Source organism: Phalangium opilio, unplaced genomic scaffold (assembly GCF_054372755.1).
Source record: "Phalangium opilio isolate 3A_F unplaced genomic scaffold, DU_Popi_V2 ptg000031l_1, whole genome shotgun sequence".
NCBI classification, from domain to species: domain Eukaryota; kingdom Metazoa; phylum Arthropoda; class Arachnida; order Opiliones; family Phalangiidae; genus Phalangium; species Phalangium opilio.
The window spans coordinates 8,890,128-8,918,093 of record NW_028324158.1 but is presented as its reverse complement, the minus strand read 5'-3'; the positions used below and the strand labels follow the sequence as shown (position 1 = coordinate 8,918,093).

At 38.3% G+C, this 27,966-nt stretch overlaps 1 protein-coding gene across 2 annotated transcripts in view; it reads right to left on the bottom strand.

Moving 5' to 3' along the window:
* Positions 1-27,966, bottom strand: part of Ten-m (teneurin transmembrane protein Ten-m) — a 415,273-nt gene that overhangs the window by 105,880 nt on the left and 281,427 nt on the right. For both annotated transcript variants that reach the window (XM_089869961.1, XM_089869962.1), the window contains exon 5: positions 17,509-17,544. In XM_089869961.1, coding sequence (XP_089726087.1) covers positions 17,509-17,544 — 36 coding nt within the window. The remainder of the gene's footprint in view (positions 1-17,508; positions 17,545-27,966) is intronic.

Below are 27,966 nucleotides of genomic sequence, written 5' to 3'. Positions count from 1 at the left end.
GTTCAGCTTCAACAACCGCGACTTTTTCAAGGTTTCCCTGACTATTTACTGTAATTGTCCCTGCCCTAATAGGCCCAAGATGTATATCTTTACAGTAAAGTATAATGAACTTTTGATGTTATGTTTTAAATCAAGTATTGTAACGTCAATTTCCTAAAATTCAAGAAATTTCTCTAATAAAATAAGATTCGATGCCCTTTTTTCATTAAAAAAATGTTCAAATTTCCTGACTTGTCCCTATCCGATTGGTCCCATTTTTAAATTCCCTGACCCTTGTCAGCCCTCATCAGGAAACAACGTTTACTTTAACAGTTGCTGACACCAACTACATCACGTTCCTTAATGGTAAAACAATCCATCGACAAAAATACGATAAAAGGAGCGTAACCCAAATATAAAAGATTTCGAATCTCGCAAAGCTAGAAAAATTGTTGTAGTTGGCGTCGTCGAGCTTGAGAGAAATCAGGATATCCGAGATGAAAAAGGGGGCTGGTTGCTTGGTTTGTGCCGAGAGAGAGAGTGAGTGAGAGAAAGGTTTGAAAACAATCAGAGCGTCGGAATCCCTTTCGTTTCTCCCTTCCTAGTACGTATGGCCTAGGCCTAAAAAGGAAGAGCCCGGGAAACTCGTGGACGCCAAGGAAAGAAGTGGTAACATGTAAATAGATGGGTTAAAAGATGGAATGCGAGGGGTATTTTCCCAACCTTCTTCCTCGTCCTAGCTCCGACTCCCTTGGCCCCTGGAACACCCCCTTTGCCTGGAAACTCAACCCCCTATAACGTCTCTGGGGCTTTTTTGGAAAACATTTGGCGTTGTAAATCGGGAATCCTACTGCACGAAAAGAGCTAGGGAGAAGGGTGAACGCTACGAAACGTCAAGAAATAATAGTAGATGCAGTGGTTTAGCAATGTGTGGAAAATGAAGGAGAGTTTCCTTTGCAATAGCTAAGTCAAAGGTTCGCTGTAATTTAAGGTGTTAGCTAGGACTTCAAAGTTAAAACAAAAGTCCATCAAATTGCTTCTTTGAAGCCATATCTTAATTAACGTCTTAGTTGCCCACATACCAGTCTTAGGAAACCATGCAAGGTGGTCCAACATGCACAAAACTCTAATTTACCCTCTACTTTTGAACAAGGGTCTTAAAAAGAACTAATTATAAACATGCTTTAAAATTGAGTGATCACTATAGTAAAATGGGAAATAACTACTTTTCATAAATTCAGACGCTCCAATAATTGTTTCGCGCGCAATTGCCATTATTGGACCAACATTCATTCAAGGAACCTCAGCAATTCCATCTGCTAATCGTCCTACAACGAGGAAATGGTGATACATGAGTCTTCTTTTCCATCCTTCGCAAAAGATTTCTACCTCCTCCTCTTTTCTACCATCTCTTTCTCTCTATCCTCGTTGCATTGCATCCCTAGCTGTCTTTCAGCCTGTTTCTTCGCAACATTACATTCCCTTCCTGCTTCCCTACCCCATCCCCTCGTACTCCGCTCTGTGGACAGTCTTCCTCCCTTGCAACCCCCTCAACCCACGTCTCCACTTTCCTCGCGTTTTCCCCCCAATCTTCCATCTTCCTCTTAGTCTTATTCTTTATAAATTTATTTAAGGAAATGTATTTTGGTGACTTTGAATTTTTATATATTTTTTCCGAATTTTTTTTTATTCTTTATTCTTTCTTTTCTTTCCAATCTTTTATTTCTTTACACAAGGGTTTTAGGACTTTTTAGCGTTCTACTGATTTTTACGATGGTGTGAAAGGTCTTTTTTCCATCTTCTAATATAAAAGAGATTGTAAGATGCAATGCAAAACCTTGCTGCACGTTTGTGTAACGTGAAATATGTTTGGAAATATACAATGATAAGTTGACGTCTTGGGGTAATTAAATTTAAAAGTAATTAACCTATTAAAAGGAATCCCCCCGCCCCAATATATCTACCCCAGTTACGACTCGTTCCCTAAGTATGACACGTCCAATACTTCGTAATGTTAGAGACTTACAGCTCGAGCAAGTTCGAGAGCGACGAGCGAGAATTGACTACACTCGGTTGTTAATTTTGCAGTCCATCCTCCTATTTAATCTGTACTGTCTTTGACAGCGCCTCACCAGGCGTCGATTTACCTCGAATCTATGACCTACCTCCCTCACTTCATGACAAGTTCCAGTTTGTAACCAATGACAAACTTATGCAACAAATCTTATTAACTTATGATCATATTAATGGCCGCAAAGAAACGAACTCAATGCAAGAACTGCAACCCACAATCCCTAAAATGATCACGTATAGCAAGCCAAAATTAATTCACCAGTTGCAATGTACAGGTAAATGTAAAGGTCTACATAAGTCACATCCAATGAGAGCTTCCCAGTCTCCGAACAGCTCTATTATGCTATGAACCATAGAAATCAAAGGATCAACTACGACCCCAGTCTATAGGGGACTGACTACCCACGCACTTGCCCTAGCTAGATATGTAGAGAGAAAACCACTATATCAATAACAATTGTCTAAAGATGAATAGAACAGTAGCCCATGCAGTAGTCGTTTCCAGCATCTCTATACTGATTCTTCCTGATTCCCGGTGAATCAGTGATGGAGGAATGATACGTAAGTAGTTGCACGAGGACCTAAACCCTCCTGTCCTGTCTACTGCAAGTACAAGGCTCCAGCATTGATAAAGCAACTAGTCTAAAAGAGGACCCCCATTTTGAAACTACTTCCTCTCTCACTCTCTAACGATTCAGAAAGACTAGGCCTATATCGAATGCAAAGGCCTAACAAAGTAGCAATGATCATTTTAAGGCTAAAGCTTGGAAGAGGTAAGTAACTGGAAGGGAAATCTTGCGGTACCCAAGCTCGGGACACGGAATTGCGCAATTGGTTGAACGTCATATAGTGCTGCCACCTTTAAGAGTAATTTTGAAGTAAAAGTACTTTTATTTTTATGGCGAACGTTCAGGCTTTGAAGAGGGAAGTACTCTTTATTTATATTTTTATGATATCGGAAGTCACTTTTACAATTAATGTAACAGCAGTACTTCCCCATAACTAAACAGAGTCAAAATAATAAAAACCGTTGCGAATTGCGCGTTGCGCGTTGCTAAACTTTGGAAGAGAAAAGTTAGCCTAAACCGTGCCTCCCGCCCGTCACTGAATTTATTTTTTTCGAAACTGAAAAAAGCAGACGAATTTCACAAAATAAGAATAAATTTCAACACTAGGTGCCGCTACAGACTGACGTTCAACCAAATTCGCCCCCCTCCTGTCCCGCGCCTGGGTACGTACGGCTTATGCTAGAGGTATCGTATTTTCCATTCCAGTACTTCTCTCTTCCAAGGCTAAAGTCTGGTAACTAATACACGTGGCAAGACACAATTTAATACATTGCTGCTATAAGTCTTTAACACTTCCCTCTTTCTCTTTCTATCTCATCTGGATGGGAGTTTTAACTTCCTCTTAAGACATCTTTAGAAAATACTTCTCGTCTCAATTTGACACTGAAGTACCAAACAAAATTAGGCCTAGAAATTTTCTCCCACGGTGGGAACTAGTAAATTTTGAGCTTAAAACCTGTTCCTATTGAACTACACTCGGTCTAACCTTGTAAAAGCTTTAAAACTAACTGTATTAAACATATCCTCAATGGATTAGTACATCCAAAGGTTTATGGGATAAATGCAGGCTAACTTCGGTGCCGAGATTTTCATCCTAAGTTTGTCTATGTAAATAAACGATATGAAGTCAAAGGTTATACTAGAGTAGTGAATTACATTTGGACCAAGTTTTCCTTCATTGGCTACAATTCGTTGGATAGAAAATACTAAATAGGGAACTTGGGGAAGTACATTTCTAAGTGAAACTGGAAGCTTTAACTTCCATTAAATCCCGCAAAACGGAAGTTGAATGTTTTGGGAAGAAGGACATAAAAGCGTATCCCCTGTCTGTATCTCTCTCCCTGAAGTAGCAAGGAAACCACGTGAAAAACACATGTCGAGGACAGACATTCCGTCAGAATTAATTATTATTTTGCGGATGGGTTTGTGCTTGTAAAGTTTAAGATGTTTTTTTTTTTCTTTTTTGCTGTCTGGACGCTTTTTGAAGGATGACCCAAAAATGATTTATGGTATCGGTGATTGACAAAGCAGACTTAATCTGTTTAGTATATCTTTTCCACTAAGAGCTTTAAGCCTGAGATTTTGTTTGAGGTTAACTGATAATACCTATTTACATTCACGCGTATATCGTGGTTGTATGTTATTAGGGTTTCATATGGGTGGTTTTAATTGGTGTAATGATGGATTTGGGTGCTTTTTTTTTAACATGGGTTCTATAGCTCATTTGCCATATTTTGTTACTGTTATTAAGGTCTCAAGAGTGAAAGTATCAGTTTAATCTACATACTTCAGTGTCAAAGGTTATCGTTGATAACGAAGAACTAACTGCGCATGTCTATAAAAATATATAAGAAATTTTGATTTCCGTCTGGATTAAATATTGTTTTTGTCCCAAGAAATATTTGAAAAATTCCGTAATTGGGCTAACATGAAGCTGTTGGTCGGAAAGTACATTTATTATGCCGTTAAAGCATTTAAGTAATAATTTTAACGCAATAAAACACTCAAAAATACCTATCAGACTATCAAAACCGACAGAAATAAATGGGCATAAAACGAAATATCAAAATTTCAAGGTTTTAAGAGTTTTGGTTTTGAAAAACAAGAGGATATAAAAAATATCTTTTATCGCACGCGGTTAATTACTCAAAGAGACTCCGGTTGCAATGTCTAGAGACCACCAAGAAAGCAATGGTTGAAGGAAATATCCCGTAGGGTTTAACGTGGGCGAAGAGAAAAAAAAGAGGCAACTTTGATTTATCTGAACGGATAAGCGCCTGAGAGAATCCGAAAAGGTATTATCCAATCACCTAACAGTAAGGCAAAGAGACCCCGCGCCTTCAAGATAGCATGCCGCCCATAGACATCACCAAAGTACCATCCATACCGGTGTCCTCTAACTACCCATCTTGATCTAGACCCTTAAAAAACCACCCCGTTTCCTATAGATGCACTTGGAACTGGCTTCATTCTTACGCACGTGTTACTAGGGTCGTAACCTCTCATAATGTACCATCAAGTGATAATGTTGCAACTGAATGCCCAAAATATTTAACACCACAGCTAACTTTCGTTTGAATGTGTCCCACATTACGTAATCCATACTAATTTTCCCACAGTTAACGGAACTTCTTCTAAAGATTGAAGTGCATGACGTCAAGGAGGTACGAGTGATTGGATAAATTATAAACTACATTTCCGATTCTCATCCGACAAATTGAACATCAATACACGTTCAACATTCATTCTACCATCATTTCCCAAGCCCCATCTACTCCCACCTAAAAAAATTGCACGAGACCCTCACGACCCCATATACACAAAATCACGGAGACTAGTGGTGCCTGACTGCACATCCTCATTAGCGCATGGGCCACCAGCAAGCACATTGTCGCGGCAGGACTTAACGAACCACATTGAAAGACCTTACTCCTCCCCAGTAGTTACACTTCTCTTGCCTATAAGTTGCCTTTTCTCTCCCCATCACAGTTATAGCAAAATTTATCTGATGATGGCATGTAAAGGGAATGGGCCAAAAGCCGGGTAGGAGAGGTAGGTCCGCATGACTACCTGCTTACGTAGCCCTGAAACATAGTTTTTCCAAGGCTTCATGAATGGCATGGTTATACTGATGATTATGATGTGGATGAGAGCTCTAGTGAACGCGACCTACCTACTCTAAATCATCTATAGGTAGATGGAACAGTGCAGGCATTGGTGCGGATTTTATGAAGTGTCAAATTAGAGTCTGCTGCAGATATGTAGGGTGAATTTATATATTGGGGAAAGGTGAAGACATGTGTGAAGATTGCACGTGCCTTTATTAGATGTGGACTCTCAGAGATGGGTGAAAATGGATGATGGGTGCATCTCATGGTAACAAAAGAGTGTCGATCGTTTTGTTAAAATTTCAGTGATCAGTTCATATCGATCAAAATGAAGGTCCTTCCTTAGCTTTAACAATCATTTTTGGAACTTGATTTCAAATTCAATGATTTATATTTATTTTCTAACCATGTTAATCAATTTTAAAACTAATGCGAATGATTTACTATTTGCCCTTCTGAGCTTCCACACAACAGGGAAACATCCTTTTAAAGTGTCAAACATATTTAAACCAGAAATATGCGAGGAAATCCCTGTCCTTGAAGGAAATTCCCATACGTACGGAAACCTCTCACGAATTCCAGTAAATCCTTAAATCAAAAAACCCTGAAGTGTGAACAAATTCTTACAAACTTTCACTCTTTTTAATCTACCGCCTTGACTATACTATAACATCAAGCAATAAACCCCTTCCTAAGTTTTTAATAATTTTCTTCTAAATTCCATAAATGCGTCAGATGAATAGCAACTCGTGCGAGACCCTGCATGCATGGTAAATAAAAAAAAAAGACTAAGTCTCAACCGGGAGGATTTGAATTTATATCTCTGCTATATGGTTCTTGGAAAGTTAAATAGCTTAAAACTTATAAAAGTCACCCATAGATATAATCTGTCTGAAGCATATGTTCTTGCTATAGTATCAAAAATGCCAGTCTTATGTACAGGAAATTCCTTAAATAGTTTTTCTTTTTCTTTTTTGGAAGTGGATGAAGAGACGAATTATAAATCTTTCAAGAGGAGATTTTAGAATTTAGAGCGTTGATAAATGGGTTCGCGTTTAATGATTAAGTGGTTCAGATGAGATTTTTGCGATTTTAAATAATTCAAACAACATCCGTGTGTTTCTATACACCCTGTCTGATGTAATAAACATTTTGTTTACTCGTAAATATAGTTCTAGTGTCGCAAATAAAGGGTGTTTCTGATAAGTCTGCGATCAATTAAATGGAGTGTTCTTTGGGTTAGACTGAGTGAAATGTGTCACAGAACATGGGGGTCACTTAAAACATACAAGTAAAAAAAAAACACTTAATTTTTCAACCCAAACTTTAGAAACATTCACGCATTAGAAGTAAACCAAAAATGTCAAACCATTTATGTCACCAAGGCAATAAAAAAGCTTTATTACAAACCATACCACGGAGAAGAAACGGGCGCATTCGTGAAAGGATTACGCGTCACGTGTAAACATCGCCCTTTAGAAAGGAGTGCCAGCAAGGAGTTCGCTCTCGGTCTAACGACTCTAAGACATCCGTAACCCAACGCAAAGCAACCCGTTTCCAGATCTCTCCAAGATGGTGCATGTGCACCCATCTCTCTCCCTTCCCCCGGGAATTGGTTGCTTGCGAGCTAGGCGACCTTTTATACTGAAAGATAGTCTTCGACTCTTCGGACATCTAAAAGGGGTCGGTACGTTTTGAAAGACGGGGAGAAGATATGTCCAAGCTGTATCCTTACATGTTGCCACAGCTGGTGATGTTTGAAAACGGCGGGAAACACCAATGAAACCGGGGTGGGAGACATACCTATACGCGCGTGCATGCATCTTGTACCGAAAAGTCAAAAGGGGACTGACTGTTATGGAAGACATAGGGGAACTTCCCAAGGATAAGCGATGAGTTTCCCCTCTCTCTTACATTGCTAGTTCTTGAAGTCTCGAAGACAGGACTGATTCTCTTCTTTCTTGGCCACCAAAAGCCGGGTGGTCGCGAATATAAACGAATGCTTCTGACAATCATAGTTAAAAATCAAGAAATTCGTCATTGTAACTAGGATTACTAAGCTTCTGCGGGGAATATTTTGGAATCTATGACGTTGGGTGATTTACTTGAATTGATGAAAAATTAGTATGAAATAAGCAATAATATTTTATGAAAAGGAAGGAACAAGTAGTTTTTTTAAAGGAATAGAAACATGAATCACAACTAGTTATATCACGGACAAGGCACTACTGCATTGCTTTGTCCATGGTTATATCATGGATAGATTTAATTTTTGAAGTAGGAATGGAGAACAGAGTAATGTGGGCGCGCGTCAAAGTCCCGGACCCCTTCCACAGGACGGAGGGGTATGAAAGAACAGGCGGGTCATAGCGACAGAGGTAAAAAGGAATTACGTATTTTTCGCCGTCCCCATCAGCAATGTCATCAAAACGTAGTTTAAGTAAGCCAATAAGATAATTTAAAATTTTCGTTACGTGTTGGAGGGAGGGGCTCTATACTAGGCTATGAGCAGGCTGGGAAATAAGGATATTTTTAAACTAGTCCTTTGGACCAGTGACCCCCTAGTGTCTGAAATCATTTACTGGTCTCCGGACTGGTCCCAGCCTTTGCTCTCCAATAGATTTGCAATTAATAAACTGGTCCCGAGGACCAGTAACCCCCACTTCTTGAATTAAAAAACTAGTCCAAGTAATTAATAAACTGGTTTTGGACCAGAGGACGTGTGCTATTTCCCAGCCTGGCTATGAGTCGGAGTGAAGTAAATACTAACCGTTCTCCATTCCTATACTTCTAAAATTAAATCTATCCCTGGTTATACCAAACTATTTCAACGCAACGCCATTGGTTTTAGATGATTCCCAGTATTTTACTTCGACTAACCTATCAATATCTTTGGATTTCCAAAAGTTTATCACTAAAGTCCTTTTTGATTACTATAATTATGCAAATTAGGCCAATTAACTTTACCAAAAAAACATTATAAACCCAGTGGAAAGTAAACTTCTTAACTTCCTTGTAAGTCAAACCTAAGTTCAGTTTCCCTCAAGACGGGTGTTTCCAAACGCATGCGATACCTGCAACCCGCGTTTATAAATTTAAATATCAAAGACAAGAACGACCAACCAACACACGTGTGTTTAGAACGTCAAAGTCCAAACAATTAAGTTTTAAAACGGCATCGAGCGGTTATACTTCAAAAGAACACGTTTTATATTTACCATAAAACACGATACACCCTAAGGGGAGAGAGAGAGAGAAAGTTGAAAATCTCTTAAACACAAGAGTAGCGATTATCCGCAATTTTAAGAAGTTTAAGAACCTATCAAGAGACATTTTAAGCTAGTCGAGGACGGCATGAGAAATTTTTCTTTAGTTTTATACTTTTTAAGAAAACACCCAAAATATTCTCTTCCCGTATTTGGGGGCTACGCAAAGAGGGTGGCTTGGCTTGGTAGATGAGATAAATGAGACCATATAATCTTCCAAACAAATTAAGGCACCCCCTATATTTATTTTGGTTTCTTTGCCTCTCACCCATGACATCTACATTAAGGTAAACACGTTAGTCTTTAACTTAATTTCTTCTAGTTACGTTTACCCATGCCCTCACCCACGCCATCTAACAACATGACTACGCGAAGTAGGATCATTCTTTCCTAATATACGTCTGGTACAACCACCCACCCATCCATGCACCATGAACCATAGGACTGGCGTATTCCCAACTTCCGTTTAGTAAGTATCCGGGGTCGACATGCATTGTTGATGGCCTCATCTCGGTTCCATATCCGCCCTTCTCCATGCACAGTCGACGACAAAATACCCTGGACATCTTGAAGCTATGATACTTGATAGAGCCGTTCAAATGAACTATATACAAGCTAGCCTCGCAAGCTCCAAAACAAAGGAGGTCGCGTATTTCCAAAAGCCTATGGCTCTTTCTAAACCAAATGTGAACGATGGAAGAAGATGTACAGAGATCACCCTCTTGTTAAAAGCCCAAGACAAAGGTAATGATATTGGTCCCTCTCTTATATCATTGAGGAATCCATAGCTTTAGGGATAGGGAAAGGTCACGACCTCTATATACGTACAAGGAACGCAATTTCTAAGGTTAAGGGCATGTTGTTTTGAATAGGAATGTGATCCAACATTTTTTAATTGCTTTTCTAACATTTTTAACTTGCGTTCTACAAGTATCATGCGTTGCTTAACCAGTGTTTCATCTTCAGCGAATCTTTAGGTCACTTTCTATCAAATTGTAACGTTATGACGTTTCTCACACGTCATAAGTTATCGTAGACTACTTTGACTTGCATAATTTCGTTCACAAACATGGGCGTGCAATTTTACTAACCCTTCTGTTACGGTTTTCAGTAATTTACCCATCAAAATTTCTTCAAAGACAACCCAAATATTGAAGTTGCACTCAATTTAACGTATGCAAAATTAAGTCAAAATCGTGTATAGTACCAGCATGCACCGCGCGTAGTTCGATCTGTTTCTTCCCCAAAACTCACCCACATCATATATACAATGTTGCAACTGGTGAAACAGTGGTTACCCCTTAAAAAATCCCCCTTTCTCTCTCTCTCTCTCTCTTTAGTAAATGTATTCAAAAAATCCCCAAAAGCGGCGGGGATATTTCCCCTTCACAATGCAATGGTAAAGGCATTTCAAAAGACATCAAGAGACTGAGCATAACAGAATGGGTTGGGGAGTTGTAACGTTACATCCATAGCAGCCAAAAGCCAGAGAAAAAGAAAATGTTCGCGATTTTTAAATACGAAAAAAGAAAAGTCCTTATCTGGCTGGCAACACTGAGAGAAAAAAGAAGAAGACCCCTTGGACCAGTAGAGAGAAGAGAAAACGTAGTATAATCTTTTTATCGAACGTGGATGGAGAGCTCGACCGCTTTTGCAGCCGAGGCTTATGCAGTTTTCAGTATAAAAGGGAGGGAGAAATCATAAAAGAATAATGTATGTAATCTCGTTTCGGCTTCGATGTTAAACAATCCACCCTCTCACCCAACCTTCGCCTTCCTTTAAACAAGAAAATAAAAAAAAGACCAGTAAGAAACATTGGGAAGAATACCATGTAGGCATAGTGGAAGCCGAAACAAGTTGGTTGGTGTAAAGGATGAAGTAACGGTTTCGCATTCTAAAAGATCTTGTTGACGTAAATAATGGACAGCGCATATTCTCATATCTCACATCAATGTTAGTCCATCTGCACTTTATTGAAGTGGAAGCTGTTCAATACTTTCATGATATTAAAGCTTCTGAACTTAATTTTATTCCAGACCTCTCAAGTAATACAAGGAATGCATACGGCTTATAGGTAGTGCCAGATTACCCACTAGGCACTGTAGGCATGTGCCTAGGGGCCCTGGTGCTCCGGGGCCTTGATGGTCAGCCTTATCCTCTCAGCTTCCATATCGCAGTGGACCCCCGAACGCCTAGTGCCAAGGAGCCCCCGAGGTTCTTGATCCGGCACTGCTTATAGGAGTCATTGTGCAGCCATTTTCTCAACATATCTGTGTGAAAGAGCTAGACTAACCATAATGTATGACGAATTTTACCTATCTCACTGCGTATTGCACCTTGAGCACGCGCCTGACCTCATGTTGTTCAAAACAAAACGTGTAAATACAAATTCGACAAGAATAGCATCACACCAGGCACAAATTCAATACCTTGGGCGCAAGAAGCAAACCAGAAGCTCTCCTAAATAAAAAAGTAAAAAAAAGTCTAAAAAATAAAATAGGAAGAAGATGAGTTGTACGAGCAAGTCTAGAACGCTACATTATTGATGATTTTCAGATGCAGATAGCGAATGGTGCAGGAATTTTTCTCCTTTATTCCAGTTTCCACCCATCCCGGTTATAGCTCAAACCCCAGTTTCCCCAACCAACCACCCTCCCATCCTCGGAGCCCCCATATCCCAGAAAACTATTCGCTTTAGAAATAGATGCACTATCTTGAACTGACTGTAAGGGTCCCTAACTCCCACCTGATCCTGTACTGGTCAGAAACTCATAGAGTCGTCGCTTGCCCGCTACGTTCAATCTTACGTTAGGGTCTGTACAGTCTATACCCTGTCCTACACTACACCTACACTTGACTAACGTACGACACGACAGACAAGCCATAATGAAAACAGGAAGCTTAGGAAAGAGCCGAATGGGTAGAAGTCGTGGTTTGGTACCGCCAACGCCGCCAGGAGTTACCCAGGAATCGTTAAGAACAGTCCCAGAAGCCTGCCTGCATGTATGCCCTCGATGGTGTCCGTAGGGATTTTTTTATTTCCTCCAGCACACAAGTCTTCAAGAAACCTTATTTTACACCCCAGTACTAAATATAGTTGGCTTGGGGAAGGTTGAAAGACAAGGAACTATGGGAACGAAGAAGGGATCGTTGTACAAGGATGATATGCTACTATTATGGTTATATTTGAATAAGGAAATTCTAAAACATTTAATAAAAATGGCCCTCTACCATGATTATTAAATGTTTAGTAACAACTAATTAATGTTATAGAATTGAAGTTCAGTCTAACCTAACACCTGACTTAACTGTACAGTAAAAATATACATTCCAACTTCATCACACAATACAAGTTGGGCACCTATAGGGAAATATAAAGGTTCCATTCGACCTCCAGGGACTGTCCTTATTCACCCCTAATGTTAAATTGAACCAAGATAACTTGAAAGTAAGATCCTACCGACATACCATCTGATTGCGAATGGGGGCCAACTTTGACTTTAACCCGACATTAACGGTCTCGTTGCAGCCAGCGTTGGGGGACGCTAGTTCATGATAAGGGAGTATATATTTTTTCCGCAGGGTGACGCGTGCTCTGTCGCTCGTAATCGCGTGGAAAGATAGGTAATTTCGTGGAAGAAAACGTCCTGGAGGTAAGTAACACTACCGAGGCTAGCAGACGTACCCAACCCTGAGATGAAGTCCGGGTTATTAAAGGCACCAAGGCGTTACGATCAAGGCCAGGGAGCCAAGGCAAGAATCAAGAAGATAGGGCAGGGGACACCGTCGTTCCAAATAACATTGCTTTTGGTTAGGTACATGCGTGATGTAATAGGAAAAAGGCCGACCGGGTGGTTTGGGGTGGATGTGAACTTTTGATAAGTCTGGTTTGGATAGTGGTTAATTTCGGGGTTTTCTTTTCCTGAAGAGGGGTTTCCCCATCAACGAGCTTTACTTGGGTTTGTCTAGTGTGCATCTTGGGGACTTTTTAGCAACCGTGTCATGATTTGTGGGTAACTTATATTGGTTGACAATTAAAGATTACAACGCCCTGATAATGTCTATGAATGAGAGGCAAGGAGTTTGTATTAAAATTAAACCATTTTAAGTAATTATTCAGTTAGATCCTTATTTAAATCAGTAGCTAACTTGTTAACCCTTTCTCATTTCAATTTTCATCAAAACTATAATGATTGATCATTAAACTCTTTGGCAACAACTACAGTATATCTGTTAGACCACATAATCCCCTCCAAATTAAAACCGGTGTACACAAAACTAAATTAAACTCATTACAATTAACAGTAGTATGAGCATCCAGGATCTTCAACTCCTAAACTTAATCGATTCTGCGCATCACAAAAGTGGGTGATAATGATTTCAAGAATTACATCGTGTACCTACCAAAGCGGGCAAACGACTCTAGTATCATCTCTATATACTATTAGAAACTTCTAAGCGTCTTAGGCCTATATAATGTTGGCGCGAGAACTAATATAACGAGGAGTCTATGGCCCCGCCTCTGGAAAGTTATACCCTTAATTTCTTCGCAATTAGAGCACGCGAGAAACCCCCCTTAATGTCAATAAATTAACTCTATAATGAGCGAACGTGTACGGAGATAAATTTGGTGACAAAGTTTGTGTAAAACGCTAAAGGGAGGGAGGAAGGGTTTAATTTAGGCTTAGAGCCTCTTTGGTTAGATTAGATTAATCCCTCTTAAATCCATTTACAAAATGTCTGTGGGCGAAATTAAAAAATTATCTCATGTATTGCCTCCTAGGGCGACACTTATTGAATTAGATGGTGAAATAGTATAACTCTAATACCACGAAACATGGCCGTGGATACGTTCGTGGGTGGGTTTGATTAGAAACGGGTTGTAATGCGATAATTTCAACCCTTTGACGAGGAGAAGCGCTATTGTACTTAATTTTTAAGAAACTTCTGGGTGGTAATGGGTTTAACATAATTGTTTTAGAATTTAAAGCGTTTCTTATTCGAATTCGGTTCGTTGCGACCTTTCCAACGAGGGGTTGGAAAGGTGGGGTTAAAGATAAGAATTAGATTGGGCAACTATATAGCTCCCCTGGTGGTAATTGTTATAATTATTTCTGGAAACAGTACAAGAATTATGATATTTACTGCACCGCTACCAGAATTATCAAAATGAAAATTATTTTAATGAGTTCATATTTTTGAATAAGTCATAGGAATGGCCTTATTGAATTAAAGTTACGATTCTAACGCCCCTGGTGGTAATAAGGTAAAATTCTACGTAAGTATACGTTGTGAGTACTTAAATAAAAGCGCAGAACACGAGGAACTTTAAAATCGTACTTTCAACAAGTTATATTTAATAAAAGGGAAATAATTTATTATTAAATCCTTCTCGGTATATAGTGCCCTTGAAATTACCAAAAGAAACTTTATAATAAAACCAGTTTACTGGGTAAGGTTACATCAACCCCTTTGCAAATATATTTACCGTACGTAGAAAAGAAATCTCATACATTTTTGATGATGCCAAATTAATCAAATTCCCCTAATAAATAATATATACGAATGTGTATGTATATGTATGTATATATATATGGTTATAATAAAAGTAACCATCCTGAAAAATTCAGAGCCCGTAGGCAATAATTCTTTTTAAAGACTGCACCACCAGACAATTCATCTTTGCACCCTCCTATAGAAACTCCCGATTTAACCCATCAGATCCAATTAAATTTTGTATACCGCGGCACGGGATAGACACATATATAGTACAGAGAAAAAAAAATTGAAAATCAAATTTATCATTGTAACATAGTCACAATAAATAAAGTCTACCTACCAATAGAATATTAGTAGAACCGGTTCGATTCATGTATACAAGTTCCCAAGATTCATGTATACAAGTTCCCAAAAAATATATTTTTTCGAATTTTGATGAACATAATGGGGAACATTTGCGTAAAGAGACGGTGAAATGCTTTTTAATTTGGTCAAGGCAGGCAAAGACAACGTTTCCGAAACCATTGATTGTCAGCCTAAGAAACAGACTAATAGATGTCACGCCCAACGCTAAACCTAGTATATTTTAACAAGATGACCAAGGCCACAGTGTCACTTATGAAGGGGGTAGGGGTGAACCATTCAGAACACATGTTTCACATTTCCTTCAAAGGGGGTTTTCATAGGCACTTAAAACGACACCCTAGACCAGCCGCGAGTTTAAGTTACCTTTACTAGTATAATAAACGTTAAAGGCAACCAAACGTTCAAGTTTGAAACACGAAATTTTATATTTTTCGTTATAGTATACCCCCATTTACTATAGACTTGAGCGAGGGAGAGTTATTTTGGTTTTTATATCGAGAGCCAATGGTGGCCCCACGTGCACAAAAAAAGCCGCATCAATCATGTCTCCCCTTTTTTTTCTTACTCTCAGTACATCTCCCCACCACGAGAGGGAGTCTGACACCGTGAAAGCGTCCGCTAAAAGCTGGCTTCAAACGAGGGAGACGAGTGGGTGGGGTTATAGGCATGGGGAGGAATAACCAGTTGCTAAGGGTTACACTTTGTTAAGCCTCGGTTACGGTTAGCCCCTTAAGCCTTGGTTACCCGCTTACCTAATACCCTTCCCTCCCCCAAAACGATTGGGATAATAATTTTAATATAAGGTAGCGTTTTTTATAGTAAAAAATATGGAAGCTTTTAAAAAAGGGAAAATTATAAGAAAAGACCGAAATTCGTTTTCGGTCACGTTATAATGGGTTTACACGTTTTAGTTTGACCCTAGATAACACCCTGGGTATCGAATCCTAGCAGACGACACGAAAACAGTTGCAAACAGATGGCTCGTAATACCCTGCCCTACGGTTACTAAGACTTATACTTCATTAAGTCACGCCATCTAGCTACAGTTTGATGGGTACATTTTGCCTCAAAATCACAATTTTAGAATTCTTTTTCTCGCTCTCTCTTCACATTTGGTCATCTTGAAGACTATTAGCCGTTGCCTGCCAATTTTTGCTCCAAGTAGAGTTTGAACCCACATCGTGCACTTGACCACTTAATGAACTCGTACCAAAACTCTTAGACGGTCGAATCCGATACATATCTTGTTAATGAGGCAAGTACCTTGGCCTTTAACAAAAACCTATAACAAGCACCACCACCAAGATCTCGACTAAGCCTAAAACTTGAGACGGGGAAAATTGAGCAATTTAGTTTAGGATAGTACCGAGCCAGATATTCGATAGACTCGAAGAGAGTCTGCCCTATACACTCTAGTCTCTAGATTCGTGTCTTGATCGACAACTTCCAAGGTGGCCCAATACTATAGCATCGTAGAGAGTGAGTAGATCTTCACGAGGTTTGAGCATGAGTTCAAGCGCGGGACGAGCTAGAGGGAGGTCGTCGTAATTACGAGACGGAAGATCTGGGACGCTCATTATCAGCAGAATGTTATTAAGACCTTTCGCTAATTAAACGCCGTGGATAGCTCGAGCTCTTAACATATAGAAAAGGAAAGATTCCAAACGATCGCGCGCTGAGGCAGCGAGAGATTTCGTGCCTCGATATCATTCGCTAGATGGCAGCTTCATAGTGAACTTGTAATTATAAAGCGCCATCCATCTACCCCCCCCCCTTTCCAAACCAACCCCATTCCGTTAAAGGTTTAAACGCCTATACTTGCGCTGGACGGATGAGATCGTATACTATATGGAGCCCAAATTCATAATGGCGCGTGCTAAAATGTTCCAAGTCATGTCTTCGATGGAAAAGTTGCTATTAAATGGACAAACAACTTAAGTTCTAAATTGCGAGGGGATCTTTCATGATGGGAAGTGTATCAATACCTATTTTAGTTTTACACATGGGTCGTTCGTTATAAGTGTATATTAATGTGGCAGGATGTGAGGTAAATAGGGAGAAAAAAAACAAGAGATATTGGGACATTGAACATTCTCAGTAGTTATGTAGATTCTTACGATTATTATCTCCAAAACGTTTAATTTCACTTTAAATTCTTCTGTTATTTAATTATGTATTTGAAGGTTCGATATTGTATCCCTAATTACTACAGCAGAAATCGTGAATGATTTCATTTTGAATTTTCGAGCAAATTTTATCAAAGCGATAAACTTAAATTTAACCCCAAAGACTTAAGCTTTATTCCCTCTAAAGTATAATTAATATAAAACACCTCTTTTACGGTCGAATTAAAATCGGTGCGTCATCAAGATAGGCGGATCCATAAAGGTTACGTTACCAAGGGAACGTGTGATTTAAAATTAATTTCAAAAGCCATTAACCACGTGACAAAAATTAAATCGGTCGAATAATGTATACGATATACGATGGATGTAATATTAATGATACCCAACCATAAGACTAATTAGGGTTAGGGGTTTTCGCTCAAAGTTACGTGTTTAATTGGCTATAACAACATCGTTGATGTATTGTACGGTTATATTTATAATACGGACGGTTTAGAAAGTGTGTAGCAGAAAATGTACTTACTCGGTGAAGACTTCAATGAAATCCCTTCTTGAAATCCTGTAATTAGAAAGAAAGAAAAAAATGAAATGATTAGATCATTAGAATTTTTAATGAGGACGTAGTTAAAAAATTTTAAATTGCTATTTTATGGATTTTAATTTAAAGTGTGTTAATGTTATTGCAGGATTATATAGTATATCATGATTTCAAATGTATTCAAAATATACACAAGTACACGATATATTATGTCAAATATTTGCATAATAACATATTTAATTCAAAAAAATTAAATTGTTCCACCATTTTAGATTTTTCGCGCCTTTTCAGTTCCATAATCAACTTTCTAACTAGGCGATACAACTATTGACTCAACAAGATGGGTCAAAAACTGACAAAACAAATTGGTCTGAGATAAATTTTTAATTTCGTTCGACCCAACTAGTTTACTCAACTCAAGTTGACACATCTGAGTCAAAACGTTACATCGTCTGAAACGGCCTTAAGACTATGCCTAATTATTTACTTAATTACAAATTTTAAACTTTAATAAACCTATAGATAATATTGTGCAAGTCCTTACAAAACAAAACATTCCCTCAACTTCACAGTCCAACCACATCGCATACCCTAATTTTATAACTTAATTCTGGCCTACGCAAAATTAGTTCAACCCCATCGTTCAAAACTCTTATAAACAACCATATACCGTAGATGAATCTACAAATATTTGCTTTCATTAACCTGAACAGAAGTTTCTATATAGCTTGAAGAAAAAGAAAGACCCATGTACACACATAGAGAGAGACCATGCAACTTATAAAGATAAACAACGATTTTTGCCGGACAAATAAAACGTTTTGTGGAAAGGCAACACAAACACTATACGCTTGGAAAAACGGAATTAAGGCGATGCACCAACATAAGAAGAAGCCCCACCATGACACGCAATAACCTTCAATTATCGAGGAAAAATATATAACCCTTGGGGGCGAGATTTCTAAAACACCCTTAGATAGAAATCGCAAAGTAATTTAAAAGATCAAAATACCAAAAGGGGAAAAAATAAAAAATGATAAAATAAACGATGATACTTTTTTTATAAGCAACTGGTTAAAGTGATGGTAAAATAAACAACTTTGAAAGTCTTCTTCCAGAAGCAACTATCACCTTAAGGGCTCCTGTATAGAAAACGAAATGTGCATGCTGGAGATAAACGGGCCTTTAATTTACAATAAATGATTATTAATTTAAGCTATTATTTCAATTAAATTAAACGTTTTAAAGCAAATATTAAACTAAAAACAAAAATTATAGCAAGAGAAAGTAAGTAATTCGTCTATAAAGCTGTCAAATAATGAAATGTCGATAAACTAAAAATAACAACGATCTGTATGTACCTTTTTCTCAGAATTTCCGATAATCAATTCCCATGCAGTATTTCCTCGATTTTAACACTTCAATCACTCTAATTTTGCCACAGTAAAACTCACTAAAACACTTATCACAAAATATGTTCCAATCTTCAATGTTCTAAATTTACTGGTCTTCAAAATCAAAATATAATTCACAACCCCTTTTATTACCAAATTGCAGAATCTTAGCGTCTGCACAGAGAACGATTCCGGCTCTCATTATTACAAAAAGGCGGGAATAAATTTACAACGTGTTGTTGTATACATATCATGGAATAAAAAAAATATATATAACTTCAGCATCATACTCTTTACTCATGATTTTTCCCAAACAAAGGGTAAACATTCCAATGGCTCGGAAATGCGTGCTCCTCGCTATTCACGATTCCAAAACGGTTAAAGACTCCCCAGTAAGGTGAACAGCACGATATATCGAAAGCCCAAAAACCGCCAAAAACTGTTTGCAATCTTTATACAGGGTGTTTCTGATAAGTCTAACATACATTAAAGGGTGGTGTATTTGAGGTCAAACTGAGTGGAAAGTTTCATCAAAGAACATGTGGTTTACGACATTCATTAACGAAGATATGAGCGCCCAAACATTGATGGGCCCACAAAACAAGGAAATTGTAATAACACATGTGGAGTAGTTAGCTTTACCAAGAAGTAATATCTAATTTATTAGGGAGAAGGTATAAATTCCCCACATTTCCAGCTTTATCTCCAGTTCAAACCTAGGTCCGGAGTTAATCCCCACCTCTAAATTACAACCAGCATCTCATTGGTTCTTGAAAACTCACGTCAGCGCGACGCGAATGACGAAAATTACAGTCATATTTTCCGACTGAGGAGAGCCTACGAAATAGCCCGGCGGCCTCCTTTTACGTCCCCCCTTGTATTTTGATAGGGGGACTGGGACTATGGCGCGCGAATACTTAGGCAACATACCTTCTCCCTAGTAAACAATAGATATCCCTTCCTGGTTCAACCATTTCCTTAATTGCTTTAGGGGCCAATCAATGTTTGGAAGCCCATATATCCGTAACTAAAACGTTGTAGACCCCAGCATGTACCTTGACACTTTACACTAAGTTTGACCTTTAGACCACACCCTTTAACTCATGGCAGACTTATCAGAAACACCCTGTATATATGTATAAATAGTTGTTCCATGCGCTGGCTTGAAAATACTCACGTTGCCCTAAGTTCTAGCATATCTTTTAGACAAAACCGTTCCGCCGTTATTACCGCTAAAGATAAATAGCAATTTACACACCTAGCTTAGGGTATAAGAAGGTTTTAAGAATATATCCTGTTGAAAATGTAATCGAGATAAGAATCGAAAGATTTTTTTTGGTGGTTGGATTTTTAGCCGGTTTTTTTTTCTTTATCGTTGGGTTCCGAACTTTTATTATAAGAGGGTATTTAGGGGGGTTTTACCTTAAATTTTAAGTTGCTTGAAATATTAATCGATTAAATTATGATTTTAAGTATAAGGGGGTTTTTTAAACTCGGGATTAAAACCTGTTCAATATAATTTTAGACTAATTTTTGAATATAATTTTATGAGCATGCAGTTAAGACTAATTTTATTTTTAGTAGCAGTTAATTTGACTAAAATATCTCATCTGATAAAATACTTGGAGAAATTTTCTGCAGTCAAACATTAATTTTCTGAAGTAAAGCAGAAGCTTTGATATGCAAATCACGTGCATGATATTAAAAGTAATAATAGTTAATGTAAAGAGATAATCATAATTGCAGCCTGATTAAGAGTAGCCTGAATCTCCCGCGTCATCTAATAGCCATTGTCAACGACTCATCCCTTTTACACTAGCTCCGAAACCACGGAGAAGTATAACAATTAAGAAACCAAAAGCTACGACATCAGTTCATAAGATATGTTCCATAAGTTTGTCACTGGTTACAAACTGGAGCTTGTCATTAAGTGCGGGAGGTAGGTCATAGATTCGAGGTAACGCGACGTCTGGTGAGGCGTTGCTGTCAAAGGCTTAGTACAACAGACTAAATAGGAAGATGGACTACAAAATTAACCAATGAGTGTAGCCAATCAATTCTCGCTTGTTGTTCTTCAACTAGCTCGAGCTCAGTCTCTAGCATTACGAATTATAGCTAGTGTCGTACCTATCATGTGACATATCTTATAAACTTATGCTGCGATCACTAAAATAAAATTCCTCCATTTAAAACGACATCAATTGTTTCCTATTTAACATACACCCCCAATTTAATTCTACTCCAACACTAAATCGAGTGGACAATGGTCATTTAGGAATGACCCCCAGTTACGCAACAACGGTTATAACATGGCTATAGAACAGAATGAAGCAAAGATACCCAAAAACATTTGAAGCTAAATCTCACCTAGGCGCATGCTCTTTTAAGCACAATAAATACACAGACAAGAAGCGAAGAGCTATAGCTGTTAAGTGCATGATGTAGGAAGGAAGGAACTATCTCCTTTCGTTTCGTTTCGTTTTTATCCCGATTCTTGATTTTAACATCGATACGCGAGAAAGAAGCGGTGAGGGAGAGACTGAGGGAAGGGGGGGGGGCATGATACGGAGATATCTACCTGGCGAATCTTAGATACATACACACAACTCGCTTTCTTACAAAATATAACCATCGCGAAAGAGGCAAGGCAACTTAAAAAGCTTTTTCCACGAGAAAAAAAAAACACGTTTTAAAAAAACCTAAGCGTCCATTCTTACGACTCAACGGAGAACGTACCCAGCAAAAAATATAATACAAGCGTGATACTGGCTTGATAAGATTTCACTTTTAAAGAGATACTGGAATTGTACAGTGTGGAGGACTACCTTATAAAGTTTTTACTAGACCTTTTAATAATGTGGGGGGTAAATTATATAAGAGTATGATGTGGTGTTTGAAGACCTTGTTTGAATCTTATAGATGGGGCATTGACTTGTATGTGGACTACAATGGCGTAAAGTAAGGTATGGGTTCAAACAAAGGCTTGGAATGAAGGACTGGTAACATCGAAGTCCTATCTAACGTCTTTGCATTCACATATCATCAAGGTTCCTTCTTAATAAGCAGACGACACTGCGGCCTTCCTTATGAAAGGGTCAAGTTCAGGCAGATAAATAAGGATTTTGTTTTTGAATGGACATGTGGGTAGTAGAGCCCAATAACTTTAAATAAAAAAGTGGACATTGGCCCCTTGAACTTTTATGATTAATTAATTAAGTGGCCACATGGCCTGTAAACTCCCCAAACAACTGGCCCAGATAATTTTCAAAGTGGACATTTGTACAGGGCCACTACCTTATCTTGACTGCTTGCCTGGTCTAATTTCAACATCTTACGATTGTCTACTTTAAACCCAATAGAGTAGTGTCATTATCACGTATGCAAACGTCATACCATTCTATAGATCTCTTAGCTCAGTGTCATCCCCCATACTAGGCGTATACAGTATCCCCTCTTACAAGAGCGTCCCTAGAGGGAGGGTACACAGTCTACACCCTGCCGAAACTATAGTCTATAGTAATCATTTAAATTTCCAAAATTAATACGAACTTCATTATCCCTTTAAGAATGGGTGGGTTTTGTTCGCTAAAATATTTCTAGTTGGTGCTGAGCTTTTTTAGATTTTTTTAAAAGACAATGTTCTTGGGATTAAATAATCCTAAACATAAAAACCTGGGGCAGATGGTGGATTTAGGAGGTTTTTTTTTCTATCTCTCTTTCGTTTTTTAACGAGCATTAAAAGAGGCGTCAGACATCTAGTTTTTGACACTTCAAGAACGTGGAATTTTGTTGAGGTTTCTTGTAATTTTCTATACTTAAGCGTACAACCAGAAGGGCCCTTGAGGCTCTTGTCGCACTTTTTATTTGATAAATTCATAGATTAATTTAGAATCTAAAATCCTAGACCAATTTTGGTCAACACCATTTAATTTGAAAGCCAAGGCTTAGGTCCTTATTAGTAAAACTGTACGCCTACACACATAACTAGCCTACAGTAGACCAATTTTGATCAACACCACGTAATTTGAAAGCCAAGGCTTAGGTCCTTATTAGTAAAACTGTACGCCTACACACATAACTAGCCTACAGTAGACCAATTTTGATCAACACCACGTAATTTGAAAGCCAAGGCTTACGTCTTTAATCGTAAAGCTTCGCGCCTACACACAAATAACTATAGCCCATAGAGTTCTGTCAGAAGCGCCGGTGTGACGTCACCCATGCTGTTTTCCCATAAAGAAAAAACGGTAACTGTCATGGCCGCCCATTGCTAAAGGCAGACTCGTGGTGTTTAACCTTGGATCTGACGTCACAACTGACAGCACTCTATAGTAGACCAATTTTGGTCAACACAACGTAATTTGAAAGCTAAGGCTTAGGTCATTCGTAAACCTGTACGCCTACACATAAATAACTAAGGCTTAATATTAAAATTAGGCTTAAGACATGACAGTAAAAATTTACCTTCTTACGAGAATGTTGCATGGCATTTAAATTCAATCATGTATCTCCAAATGTCTGATTTGACGCGGTTGAATCGGTATATTACCGGTTTGACTCTACGGGGGTAAGCAAGCATCTTGACCTCAAATTTGGACCTTTCGCTACGCTCACTCAAACACAAGCGTACATTTTCCCGTCGGCCGCTAACGAGCTGAGTTTTTTACAAGCCGTTTACGCCAATTAAAGAACCATTGTGAGAAAAACTTCGCTTCATACCCCCACGCGGTTGACATTAAAAATATACATAGTTTATAGACTAGAAGGATTCATACCAGTTACACCAGGAGGCCAGGCTACTTGACGGACAAAGGGCAGTATTAATTAGCTTCGCCTCCTAATGTAAATGGTGTTGAAGTTTTTTGTAGGCGAAGTCTCCCTGAATGCAGTAGAGGTAGTGGGGCGCCTCTTATGATTTGGATTCAGAGCAGTTCAGTTTAATTTAAAATAGTTAAAGAATGAATCCTGGCCTACAAAATTTAATAACAAAATTCAGAGCTTGCAGGAGTGAAGCATGGAGGATTTAAAGAAGATGTATTTATAAAAATGTACAATTAACTTGGGTTCTCCAAAAATATAACTATAAAATTCACTCCTAAATAAGGCAATATGAAAATGGCGCAAGAAATATCCTTCAATATTACTCCATGTCAAGGAATCAATAGAAAATTGCCTTAAATTAACTGCTATTAGTATAAAAATATGATATATATCCTGGTATCAAAATTAAGTCCTAAAAATTATTAATTACTTAATTAGACGCCCTATAATTGAGCAACTAGCACTCTGTGAACTTCCATGCCCTCTATAGTAGACCAATAATAACGCTCCTAATAAGAAACCTTCCATCATCAGCGGCGGCAGGGGTCAAAAGAAAAATAGAAAGGTCAATGAATGGGGATAAAATAAAAAGCAAGAGAGAAAAGACCCCCATGTTGCAACGCCGCCGTAAATAACTGACCCCGACTCTCTCTCTTTCTCTTATTTGTTACAAAAAAGCAGAAAAAGTTATACATCACGGCCAGCGCCGGACATATCTTGCTAAAACTAAATCATTTGTCAGTGCCATCAACGCCATAAGGTATTAGGATGAAGTCCATAGGAATTAATATTACAGACAGTGCCAAGAGACATTTTACTGGCCTATTAGGGTATTAATACGGAATTTCCCCCCACAAATGGTCCCTGAAGAAACCTTATTTCCAAATCGGCACGCGTCTGGGAGAAGGCTAGATTGGGTAAAATAGTAAACGAGCTTTTTAGTCAGAAGAGAGATCCCTGTATTGTCCTCCCTTGTACAATTCTAACCCTAAGTTTATAAGACATGTTCCATAAGTATGACAATACCGATACTTCGTAATGCTAGAGACTTACAGCTCGAGCTAGTTCGAGAATTGCAGACTACACTCGGTTGTTAATTTTGCAGGACTTCCATCTTGGTCCTATTTAGTCTGTACTAAGCCTTGGACAGCGCCTCACCAGGCGTAGCATTACCTCGAATCTATGACCTAATTCAATCACTTCATGACAAGCTCCAGTGACAAACTTATGGAAGGAACATATCTTATGAACTTATGTTCTGATCAGGTCGCAGCCATTATAGACTGAGTAACTCGCTGCATACACTAGACTTCTGCAGGACATTGCGTCCGATGACTTTATTTAATAAAGGGCAAGGGAATATGGTATTGGTTCTGTGAGTGGACGAATGAAGGAGAAATGGCGCAAGCTGTCTGGACTCTAAATTAAGTTAGGTCTTCTTTATTCGCCTAGAGATGAATCTATCCCTCTTGAGAGTAATAATATCAGAAATAAGTATGGTGTTATCCGCTTTTCCTAAGCTCTCTTTCTCATGTGACCGGTATATAGCTATTTAACGTGTTATATTGCAATTATATTTTTAGTATCTTCCGATTTTTTGATAAAACCGTCTTTGTATGGATAAATACTTGAAAACGTTCACCGATAAGTGTTGGACAAAATGGATTATTTTCTGAAGTTCGATATTCAAATTAATTTAGTTTTAAAGACATAATTATAAAACATAATATTCGAAAAAACTAGACTTTCGTTTTTACTTTTGTGATTTTTCGGGCGGGAAAAGTAATACGCTAACCCTTTGGTTGGCTGGCTGGGTATCTTTTTATCTCCCATGTTCCCGCATTTTTCTCACCGTAACTTCATTTAATCATGAAATTTGTGCATTATGTTTAAAACAGTACATGTAAGGTAGATCTATTATCATTTGTAACTTTTCATCATAACACACTATACAACGCCTTAAAATACCAAGGCGAACCTAATGATAGAAAGATACATACAGAAAAAACGCTATATTTTTCGCGAATCATAATAATTTAAAATAAATTAGATCAAATTCCTAAATGACACCCAAACAAATCATGCAATAAAACCCTAACCATTTTTAAAATAAATTGACGTCCCTTCCCCTTAAGTTTCCTTTACGGTTGACCAGTCACTGGTCATTTCTTTTTTAGCCATATCGTAGTATACGATAGGCTCTTAGTTTGACCCGAGCCGTCGTAGTAGTAGTAGTAGTAGTGGCCGGGGTTGTCGCTTCGTTATCGTCAGATTTTAGCTTAAAAGGAACTTTATATTACCACAACCCACCCATAGGGGTTACTGGGCTCGGTTAGAGATTTAATTTTAATTAAAATTTTTTCAGGTCAGACCCGGGATTCGAACCCGGGCCGCTGGCGTAGCAGACAAACTTTCTACCCACTCAACCATAGAGACTTGATGGAAACCTCGAGTTTTTTATTATTTATTCTTATCTCTAAAATGTCGGGGTGATGTGGGGTGGGGTACCTCTTAATCTGTGGGGTGGGAAACTTTTGAATTTTTACCTGTGGGGTCGGATACTTATGAATTTGTATGTTTGGGGTTTTCATATTTATTTTTTTTATGTATGTGCTAATTAAATAGATAACGATTTTCCCCGTTTCCTCATGTGGTTCGTTCTCGTTCGGTAGCTATCGTCATCTATGTTATGTTTGACTGGAACGTTTTGGCGGTTAATTCAAATGTGGGTTTAGACAGAGCTAACATAGTGTTAAATGGGCGTTATGCGTCTGATCATTTTAGCATTGCTAAAGGTAATTCGAGGGGATAATCACTAAAATGCGTAATAACTATAACTAAACTTTCTCTTTCAAAAGTTTCTGGGCATAAGTCCTTGTTAGAAATTTATAAGATGCGATAAGTGTGCATCGGCATAAGTCTATGTTGTAAACTCATCGAGGGGATTATCACTAAAAACTATCTGTTCTTCGATTCGCCGGAATATTAGAATTACAGCATAAGTAAATTTATACGGTTATAATTTAATCACTGTTTAGAGTAGGGAATCGAGGGGCTATTCACTCTGATTTTATGCACGGTAAATCATTTAAGCATTGAAAAAGATAGCGCTATTCACTCATTAGGGTAAGGTATAGAGGGGTTATCCACTCGTTAGGGTAGGGTATAGAGGGGCTATTCACTCGTACGATATGGCTACTATTACGAGCCCTTGGGCCGTCTTGTTTTTCTCTCTCTATAATAAACTCCATAATTTCTTTCTCGTCTCATTCGATTCAATCCCACAAAGAAAGAAAGGAGAAAAGACAATCTAGCTTTTTTGATTTGATTCATCTATAAGTTCGAGAAAAGGTCATTATATATACACATATATCTATCCATTTAAAATCGTCTGAACGGGCAGAGCGAGTAAAATTGTTTAATAAATGACTATCCGCTGTCCGTCCGAAATGGAGAAAACTTGACTATACCTTACCCCTTCCAATGAAAAAGACAAGGGGAATAAAAGGGGGATGAAGGTGGGGGGGGACAGGTTCATACTTATTACAGCCCTCTTCAATAAATGTCTTTTCGCTCCATAAATCTCTCTTATGGATGAAATGCAATTTCCAAAAGGAAAACCGGGAGTTACTAAACGAAGGGAGTGGATTTGTGGGACCTTTAAAAGCTCGTTAGTTGAAGTAAATGACATTCTCTACTGGGACTCTGATTGGGTATAATAGTTAACTTAAAGGGGAAGTTGCACTTGAAAACTTTTTTAACTTAAAGATTGAATTCATAGCAGACGACATTTTAAATTTCATTGAATGTTAAGGGTCTATTCCTGAACTGATTCTCGGTCCGGAGTCAAGTTTACAGTCCCTTTAAGGGCTTTTAAATACTCAGAAACTATAATTGATAAGCCTTGGTTCAAATTAGATACGTTCCATTCCAGAGTTCTCCACAAACATTCTTATATTCTTAGAGCTTGAATGAGTTTTACTTCAATGCCCGTTTCAATCAGTTTGGACTTCTGGTACGTTTTAGTTATATGGGAATAAAGGGGTTGAACCTTCACACTGTCTACTTCACGTGGGACCTAGATTCCCTAGGCATGGACCGTCCGGACCCTGGTGGAACGATTAAGGCAGTCGCTAAGGTCTCCAGATTGATGATTAGAGACATCATTCCTCAACGGACCGTCCGGTTAGGGTGGTGGTTAGTATACGTTAGTTTTAGAAGCGAGCAA